At 43.3% G+C, this 10,715-nt stretch overlaps 1 protein-coding gene across 2 annotated transcripts in view; it reads left to right on the forward strand.

Annotated features, from left to right (window-relative positions):
- The window catches only part of LOC106744534 (irregular chiasm C-roughest protein-like), a 155,962-nt gene that overhangs the window by 48,124 nt on the left and 97,123 nt on the right, over positions 1-10,715 (forward strand). For both annotated transcript variants that reach the window (XM_014619400.1, XM_014619401.1), the window contains exon 2: positions 2,094-2,153. In XM_014619400.1, the coding sequence (XP_014474886.1) occupies positions 2,094-2,153 (60 nt within the window). The remainder of the gene's footprint in view (positions 1-2,093; positions 2,154-10,715) is intronic.

The following is a 10,715-nucleotide window of genomic DNA, read 5'->3' on the forward strand; positions in this document are numbered from 1 at the left end:
GGGGGAATTTTTGGGGGGGGGGGCCCCCCCCCCCCCCCCAAGTGTAACTTCGCCCGAGCGACTTCCATCTTATGGGACGAGATAATACACCGGGTATTTTCGAAAAGTTTCCGCCTCCCTAGGTCCACGTGTTCGCATAGAACGGAAATTCCTGTTTTCGGGGAGGGTTCACTTTTTTTCGGTTCGATTTTCGCTCGGGTACTTCTCGCCGATCGGAAAAAATTGCCCGACGCGGCCATGCGACTCTATATCTGTGGCAACGACGTGCGAAATCTCGGACGTGCAATTATCGCGCTCTCGGCGCCTATGTTCGCGAATTCCCGCCGTGATGTCTCGCTAAAAATACTCGCCTTGCGCGCATATATCAGTCTGGGCTGCACAAGGTCATTGATCCTAATGAGCAGACGCACAGGTCAATTTTTACTTCCTGCTGGGGAAATTCTGTGCCTCCTCCGCCAGCCGTGACGATTAAACCTTTGACTGCACATTCCTGAAAAGTCGCCCGCCCCGCAAACAGGGTCATATTGACCTTGTGTGTGATTTTCTAAATTTCATATTTGCAAAATTGTAAAAAGAAAGGCTGACAAAATTCTAGAATGAAATGTAACTCTTCCACTTTAATGTTTGATCTTTCGTACAAAGTCAAGTTTGAAATTATTGAGAAAGATTCGAATTTAGAAAGTGGTGGAAGAAGTGGTTTTCGGTAGTGTTTTATTTATTTGTAATTTCTTTATTTTTTATTATTTGGATCTGCAACTGTAGAGCGATAAAGTTGAAAGATAGTTCTAAAATATTTCTTTTTTTTGGACTACTGAAGAAAGGATATTTTGAAGTGTTGAAAATAAGTATTTTCACGGGGAGAAAATATTTTTGTTGTGAAAGTATCAGAAATAGTTTATTTTTTTACTCGCAAAATACTAACATACATTGTTCAAAAAAATTATAAATAATTTAGGATCGTTTTGTAGGACGCACTCGCGTATATTACACGCCATTTTCAGTAAAAAATCATTTCACTTGTGATGTCAAATGCATCGACCGCACATCATGGGTTTAACTGACTCTACGTCAAATTTGGATGACTTCCAAACACGCATTAATCAGCTTATCAGAACTGTGCCGCATCTAGCGGACAGAGCGACTCTCTAATGATTTTTCAAGAGTGGGGAGAACTCATAGATCATGCATTTCGCTCTATAGCTCTTCAAACACATCTCACCGAATCTACCTGATTCATAATGCGGTCGAAGGGTTAAGAATATTAACACTTCGCCCACGGTACACGTAATAATGCGCTTTATATGGAACGTAACGTTACCGGGATGGGACTTATAGTTCTCGTTTTTACACACAGACCGCTATTATGTATTGGTAGATACTTTGGGTTAATTATTATCTATATTTGTTACCACGTTCTTTATCAATGTCATGCATATGAAACATTGTGTGGTGTGCATATATAAAATATTAAATTTGTCTGTTAAATGTTTTATGTGTGCATTATAAATGCAAATATATACTGTATTAAGTATAGCTGCTAAAAATATAAGTGCGCTAGTGAACGTGTTAATGTATAAAACCACCCTTTAGGCGACCCTTTCAAAAGTTTACTAGGATTTGCACGCTGCAGGCCAAAGTGTCAGCGTATTAACCCTCGTCGGCGAAGTGTTGGCGTAGCGGGGAAAAATATAATTATTGGGATACAAGGGTCAGTTTCGAGGGAAGGTTGGTTAGCCGCGCACGTTGAAAGTCCGGGAAAACTCCTCTGCACGTGCGTTATATATACGGTCAAACGTTATTATCCTCCAACAGAAATTTAATTTAACTCGCACTAATATCCAGCGACCCGCTCCTATTGGCCATTTCTCTCTCTCTCTCTCTTTTTCTTCGATTAAGAATAATTCCAACTGATCATTCCGTCGCACCTATTGCTAACTGTCACGCATTTCGTTCATTCTCCAATAAAAAGCGTCAATTATGCATTTCATATCGTTAAAAATGACGCGTGGCGTTAATCTTTATGAGCCCGTTTATATCTAAAACGGAGATTTCTCACGTGGCCTTAACGTTAAACAAATCTTCTTTCATTGTAGGCCGCCTGTGAGCTTCCGATTACCGCCCGCTGCGAAAAAACCGCTCTGCAAAACGAACAGGTAAGAAGAATTACGTGCACGCACGATACCTGGAGTTGGAACTTGGTTCTACATTTAACCTATGAGTGGACAAGAGTCGCCTATTGACAATAAAGTATTTTTATGAATTCAGAATGTCGCATATATATAGCTAATTCGTCAAATCTGACATAGGATCATCGTACACTGAAAAACGGTCGGTATGCTTTCCTTGCACAAATATTTCACCTGAATTTTCTTGATTCAACTTGACTGATCTAATCTGATATAATATAATTACTAAATCGCACATTTGCGACTCTCGTCCTTAAAGGGCAAAGGCTTTAACCTTGTAAGTTCCATTGAATTCGAAAGATTCTGGAATATCTCGAGATATATTATAAAAGTTAATGTTTCTTGATACTACTGATGGTTATTTATCGCCACTTTGTTGAAGCTCAAGAAGGACTTAAAAATTATTTAATGTTAAAAATGATTTAAGATTCGATTATCTCTTTATAATCTATCTGCATTTAATCGTTCTTAATTCAATAAGTTATAGTAACAATAATATTGATTATGTAACTTACTCAACCGAAATAGAATATTACGTTAAGCAAATATTAAATAATTTAATCAAAATTAAAATAGGAAAGTGGACAAATACAAATTTCCTTTTTTCGTAATCTCATTATTATCTTTTTCTTGGCGTTGAAAATTTCGATAGTATTTGTAGATTTTAACGAGACGAAAGAAACAATTGTGAATCTCGTCGTCAATATCCTACGTTCTACTATCCATCCTGAAGTTAGCTCTCGATCATTATCGTGGCCAAGCCTCAATATTGTCGTACGAAAATCCGAACCGATCGGAAATGCGGCGTTAATTGCACTTTGCACTTAAAAACGCCCTAATAATGTGACAATTTCATAATTTTGACAATTTCAATAATTTGACTATCTTATAAATCTGGGAAGTTTTGAGAACGAAAGTCTTGTTGTAATTTCACGGCCACCGAATATATTCATCATTAATTGGCGGACAACGACGGCTGATGATAGAGGTGACTTTGTCGTTTTTGTATATTAGTATATTGGTATATTGGTATATTAATTTGATATTTTCGTATGTCGCGTACATGTCCGTGACGTTGTTACATATCTGGAGTCGACGAACTACGCGAAACACGTGTATCTTGTACATTATTTACAATTTTCGCCGAAGACGAATAAAATTCTTCGCCAGCTCTCTTGAAATATTGAATCGCGCACTTGGTTCTCGTCAACATCGCGTTAGTTAACACAATTTTTCCGATCGATTCTTATCTGTGCGAGTATTACTGAATGCCTGTGTGACGATACAGCTAGGAATAGGATACTGAGTCGAGAAATCGGGACGGAGGACGACGAGACGTGTGCAGCGATACATCATGTGTCTCGAGGTGTATGAGAAGATTTGTTTTACAAAAAGTTCCGTTTTCAACGGACATTCGACGAACTTTTGCGTAAATAAAGAAATACCCGAGTTGAAATTTAGGCCGGCATTTACATAATCAGTCACCGTTTGACAAATAATTATAGCTTCATGAATTTCCGATTACTCGTCAATCTGTACGTGCACTCGTTATATTATTTCATAGAAGAAACGCGTTGATTCGAACAGCTAAATAGTTGCCATGAATACGAATCGGTTATTAACTATGTTTCCAATCAAAGATCCTAAATAATTCACGGCTGTGAATACCGGCCTTAGAATTTAGTGTAAATTTCGCAAGTATTAATTTTTGTATCTATAATGCTCCTTTGGCCTTGATTACAATCTTGTTTACATCTGCTAATACTTTGTTTTTATTTTTATTTAGCCGTATTATTGTACGGAATCTCCAAATTTAATTCTCTTTAGTATGAAAAGAACAGCATTATTGGGCACGCAACTATTCTGTGCAAGCCTTTATTACCTTTACCCCTATTTCCTTATCAACATTGTTAAATGTTTTAAATCCCACTGAGACCTTCAATGCCGGAAAAAAGAAAGATAAATTATGAGAATAAAAATATTCTCTTTCTTTCTTTTTTATCCATTCATTAATTTTTATTAGACTATTCAATATTTGCTCATATCCTCTTGCATATTTGCAATTGAGTAGCTTACATAATTGGTATAACGTTAATTGAAAGTATGCACAAGAATTAAATGTAGGTGCAAAAAATGATGGATCGATTTTTAATTAAAAAGTATAACATAAATTAAACGTGTAATCTTACGTAATCTTTTTGGTCGCTGAATAGGATGGTACATTTTCATTCGTTTAAAACTATGGGAAACTGGTTAAAATTAGTTTAAAAAGGGTCAAAATAAGTCATTTTTAATAATAATGCGGTTAATGGCGATTTCGTTCTAATTAAAATTGAATATCTTTTTCAACTTTTATATCATATTGACTTCATTATGTTAAATTTAGCATTTCTGAAGTGTTTTTTTTTATTTTCAATGAAAAAAATATAAGATTAATGTGTAATACAAGTAATTAAATAATTGGAACAAAATTGTCGCTAACCGCACTACTATTAAGAGATTTATCTCGAATCCTTTAAGAAAAATCTTGATCATTTTCCTACGTCTTCAGATGAATATAAAAATACTACCATTATATTCAGCGACTTAGAAAACACAAGATTCCATGCATAATTTAGATTGCACTTTTTAAGCAGAAATCGGCTCATTTGACCCATCTTCCTTTGTGAACAATCGAATATTAACACATTAAGGGCGGGAGTCGTAGTACTACGATTTAGCTCGACTGCGGCTTAAAGGCGGGAATCGTAGTAATACAATTTAGCTCGACTGTACCTTAAAGTTTTTATGATCACACAAAATATCGCCCGCCGTTAATGTGTTAACAACTCTGAAATAAATCTTTCTTCAAGACTCAACACAAAGAGAGAGAAACGGCAGTAAATATAACCATGGCAGTTTCAAGTGTCGAGAGTATCGACCAGTCAGTATCAACGGCAGTTTACATCAAATAGGACAACAGCTTGTATAACGTTGTGGATCTCGAGATTCTTCATTGGTACTTCGAGTCGACGGGAATTTGGAGGGTTAATATAGAACCGAAATTTCGACTCAGGGTCGCTCGATAAACCACGCGGTATCCGAGCGGAAACGATCGGCCGATCGACAAATTATTGCGTAGTTCGGCGTCGTGTAGCGACGACCATTTTTGCATTCACGAGAGGCATTTGCGCGCCTCTCACGAAACTCTGCCTGTTCTTACGCCGCGTACACCTGTCGCGCCGTCCACGAACAAAACCGCGAGTTCCGGCGAGACGACGTGGATGTGTGATCCTCCGCGAGACGGTCGCGGCACTCGCATTAATCCGCCGCGAGAACCCGGCTAGTCTGCGCGCTTCAAAGTGCTTCGTAAGTACGGCCTCGGTCGACCGAACGTAGTCGCGGAACAATAGCTAGAGATACGAGTACACGAGTTCCCCGAATACACTTTAACCAGATTACATACGCTCCGGATTGCGAGAACCCGCCCGTCGTTTTATGTACACGCACGCGCTCTCTATAACTGGAGAAATACTCGCGAGCTTCAAGTAAAGCCGCTTTACTTCTTATCCGCCGGTGATTCTCGGTAAATTATTGGATTCCGCAATGGGACTTTAACATTAGTTGTAACAATATCCTATTATAACTAATTAACGCGATCGCGGTGCCGATCTTGTAGCTTCGACGTACGCGCGCGCGATTCATCGATTAACGTTGACTCTCTGTGAATCGAGTCTCGAAGGTTGCGACTTTTTCCGGCCTCCGATCAGTCTAATCGACGATTTCAAAGCGCCATTTCTCGTTCTCGGTCGAACATCACCCGCCTTGTTTCGCTAAATTAGACAGATTGAAATAATGATCTCCTGGCCGTTGCCGGATCGACAGAATACACGTTAACATATAATGTTAACGTTGTCAATTCTACCGGTCTAAATTGATTAGCTTAATCAGAAGTCGCTCTGACGTTCTCCTCGCCGTGTTCCCAAAGTGCCGGCCAATTGGGAAGAACAATAGAAAATTAACGGGCAGGAGCGGCAGAATTAATAACGAGTCGCACCGACGAGCGGATTAACGAAGAACTAAATCAGCCGGCCGCTGCAATCCACATTATCAGAGGGGACGTTCGAATCTGTCGCTGCGATATTGCCTCCCCGTCGATAACGAATGTATAATGTATCGAGAGGCAGTACGGCGCTAAAATATCAGCGAATATCGGATTCGGTAAACATCGGAGAATGGTTCTAGCGTTAACGATATTATTAGGCGTTGCGTTACCCGCGTCCTCGTCAATGGCTCGAGAGAGGGAGAGAGGCATGGGGAGGGGGACGGGGTTAGCTCCGTGTATCGATACCCTTGTACATTTACTCCCGTTCTCTTCCTCCGTCCGCCTTCTATCCTGCTCTATCTTCATATATTTTGCTCTTTACGAGCGGTCGATCATAAATTTTTCAAAGTGCGTCGTGAATGCCTACGGTGAAGGGCTACTCCGCGAGCACGGAGAGCGTAACGATCGCGTTGCTCGCGCTCTCCTCGCGTTAACCGATCGCGAGACATGGCGCAATATTCGCGTGAATTCAACTCTCTCTCTCTCTCTCCCTCTTTCTCTTTCTCTCTCTATCATTCCGCGGGCTCTAAAAATCGCGAGATACGCCAAGATTGCGAGAACGAACGAAATAATACGCGATAAAGTCTCTAACTTCTCCGTGAACGGCGTCGGGGCGCGGCAGTGAAAGTATACGGTAAAAGGTACGGACGGTTTAACGGTACCGTAAAGCGCCCGCTTGTCTCCCCGCGACAGCTTACGGTCTCTCGCGAGCGGGGCATTAGAAACATCCTATTTGTTAGTCGCGCGCGCAGAGAGGGAGAGAGAGAGAGAAGTCATGAGATAGATGGAGTGTGGTGAGGGAGACTGCGTTTATCGCGCATAAATCGATTCGCCGTAACGTTACGCTGGCGGTGCGTTAGGCGTGCGCGGGCAAAGTTGAAATAGAATCGAGCTGTGGGTGTATCTAGGAAATGGGATGCGCGCGAGCGAGCGCGCGCGCGCACGCACACGCCGACGTACGCCCGTTCGACGTTAAATTTTTCTCAGAATTCTGGAGCGAATTTTCTTCCACCGAAGATAAAAGTCGACTCGAAAGTGGCGAAGGCGAGAGAGAGAGAGAAGGAAGGGAGAGAGCGACGAGCGCACTGTGCGGCGAGTGCCAGTGCCGGCGCGGGTATGTGGAGAGGGGGGGGGGGGATGCGCGCGTACTATGGCGCAGTTTTTTAAGAGAGATGAATAAATGAGTACGACGACCTCACAAAGTAACCCGGCGGGGACCTGGAACCAGTCGCCTACAGGCGATTTCTGTCACCGTTTCTTGCATCCGCCGTCGCGCAGCGCCATCAAATATTTTACAACGAGAGCGCGAGCTTTTGAACGAACGCGGGATGCACAACAACAGCAGGCCGGGCGACGGACGTCTTTTGACAAATTCCTGGGGACGCAACGTATAATCGCGTCGGTTTATGTTTCGCACGCGCAACGAACCATTAAAACGCAGACGGACAGCCTTCCGGTACGCTTCGCTCGCCGTTTTTTCGCGACGTTCCCCTCTTTAATGGAAAACAAAGCGGAAATGTAAGTCTCAGCTTTGCTCGTAACGCGCGTTCTTTTTCCCTCTGTCTCTCTTCCTCTTGCTCTCTTTCTCCTTCTCTTTCTCTCCCTGTCTTTCTCTGTGTTCGTGTTTGCGACGATCCACGTCTCATTCTCTCGCAATGCGGTCGTTCGAACATATTCGGGAAGTCGTTATTGCGGGAAGCCAATATAGACACGCTCTCGTCCGACAGTTAAACCAGTTCTTACAGATGACGTTAGTTCGTTCGTTCGTTGGCCGGTTCGTTCGTTCGTTCATTCAACAGGCTGGGAAGAGCCTTGGGCTAGTCCCGCGCCAGCGGCTTTGGTTCATTGATTTTTACTGGCTTTTCTTCGGGGATGAGGGACGAGGCACGACCATATCCCGTTTTGTTCGTCGTGCAACGCGATCGCATATTCCGCGCTCGCCTAGGAGAAATAATACAAACGTGTACTGCGAGTAAAAGAAAATTAAGTCGATTGATTAAATTTTCGGATGGGACGTTGTACTATAACTTCAGGTTCTCGAATATCTCGAAGTCATAAGAGTGAGAGGAATTGAGAGAGAGAGAGAGAGAGAGAGAGATAGAAAGGGGGGGGGGGGTTGTTGCACCGAATAACGCGCTCTCAAATATTTCGGCATCATAATATTCAGGTATAACGCGCTATCTTACTTTCGCGTTCGGTATCCCCTCTCCACCTCCCTTATAGGGGCATCCTCTTTTTATCATCTATTTTTAATTTACTCTCGATCAATCATCTCTCGGTACACGGTTAACCGCTGAATGTCGAACTGTCAGCGTGGAACTCATCTCCGAAGCCGAATTTGCACGTACGATTCACACGCTTGGCAATCAATCAACACATTGCACGCAAAAAAAGCGATAGTAATACCGAAAATATTTCAAACGTCCAAGCGTTCTTCCAAGAGTGGAGGAGCGGCGGAGTGGCAAATTCGGTAAACAAAATGGAAAAAACGGAACGAAAATAAAATCCATCTTTTAACGCTTCACGCGTGTTTTTCCCCGACTCTATCGCCGTCCCCTCCCCTACTTCTCTCTGCACTGTGAGATTCGCCGAAACGAGTCCGCAGTCCGGAATTGACAAGCGACGATCAAGTTCGGAAGCAACGATTGAAACGAATCGGCGATCCGTCACGGATCCGCCCTAAACACCGGTACCAGCGGTTGTCCCCGCTAAGGGTAAGGCGGACCTTACAAATTACGGACTTGGGGCGCTTTTACTCGGAAACCGTTCGCCCGGTCCGTCGCCACCACCACCGCCGCCGCCGCCGCAGCATTCGGATTTTCGGCAAAATCGCGACGCCGCACGAGGGGTTACGTGGGCGCCTCCATGAGAACAGACGAGGGAGAAGGGTGGCCGGTTCTGAGATACGGACCGGCAGCAACGAAGTGGCGACGACGAGAGGAAGATAGCGCGGCTATTTTAAGGGGATAAATAAATAAGCACGCCGACCTCATGGCCCGCTGGTGGCGGAGAATAGCCTTCGGCCAGTCCTCCTCCTCCTCCTCCCCCTCCTTATTCTCCTGCTCCACCGCCTTTTCTCTCGCCGGTTAACCTCCCGCTGGGTTTCTCCCCATTGATTTTTGTCGGTTTTCCCTCCGGGCGAAACGACACGCCATTACACCACCGTGGCAATTACGCGACTACGTTAAGCATTTACTGCGCCGGCTTTATTATCACAGCAGTGTCGCGGGGCCTCTCTCTTTCTCTCCGGCGCGTTTTACACGCGCACCGTAACGAGTGGCGTGAGTGGGCCATTATAAATTCATATCTCCAATATTGTCGTGCTAACGCTCGATTTTATTCCGCGCCTTAATCATCGATTTACAAATACGAATATGTTGGCTCTTCCGATTCGCGGCGGTGGCACGACGGGCACGGAGACGGCGGAGGGTGAGGGGGGGATGTATTTCAACGCTTCTGCAAACCGCGACTCGTTCTGCACGATCTCTTCGACTTATTGATTCGCCTTATTTGTAACGGCTTTCCGATGCACGAGATAGATTTGTCAATGATTTAAAGCGCTGATGAGCTCGCGTGACAGAATTATACGCGGGGCAACGCGCGAGAATCAAGTTCATAAAGCGACTATAATGTCTTTTAAAAGGAACGTTAAAATAAAATGCTATTCTGATATCGCGGTTCACCTCGTTGAGCTTGTTTGCCATCGCAAAAAATTATTGAATTTTCATTTACCGCAAATGCCATCACACGTTGTTGCCGAGAATTCGTCGAAATTGAGATAAATTTTTAAGTCCAAAATTCTAAAAACGATATTCTTAGTCATGTGTCACATAATTAGATTGATGTCTCTTAACGTGACACACACACACACACACACACACACACACACACACACATACACACACACACAAAATGGCCTTCTCTCTATTTCTCTCCTTCTCTCTACTTCTCTTTCTCTCCTGTCTTACATTCTTTATGCACAAACAGAATAATAACGGATTCTGTCGAGGGAAATGGAAATTCCAGAAGTTTCCATATTTCTATTCTTGCAGGTTGGCGGGATTTACCGGCGCTGTTTTCAGCAGACTGAGTTTATGAAGCTATAAATCTCGATGATAAGTCGAAGACCATGACGTGAAATGATTTTTTAGAAAAAAAGAAGAGAGAAAGAAGTGTCGGTAATATTCTTCGAAAACGAACTTCCGTAAAGAGACTGCGTTTCGCAAGTGTTTCCGTAATTGTGCAGCCAAGGAAGAGAGAGAGAGAGAGAGAGAGAGATGAAATTGGTTACTTCCTCGCGTAACCACGTCCGTGTACGTACGGGGACGGTAGGCGAGAAAGTCGGTAAATGCTACCAAATAAGAAGCGGGGAAACAAAAAAGTAACTCGCGCGCACACTTCCAAGTCGGGGCGAGAAAGAGAGAGAGAGAGAGAGAGAGGGGGGG

The sequence above is a fragment of the Dinoponera quadriceps genome, unplaced genomic scaffold, assembly GCF_001313825.1.
Source record: "Dinoponera quadriceps isolate SergipeBrazil2010 unplaced genomic scaffold, ASM131382v1 scaffold1421, whole genome shotgun sequence".
Classification (NCBI taxonomy): domain Eukaryota; kingdom Metazoa; phylum Arthropoda; class Insecta; order Hymenoptera; family Formicidae; genus Dinoponera; species Dinoponera quadriceps.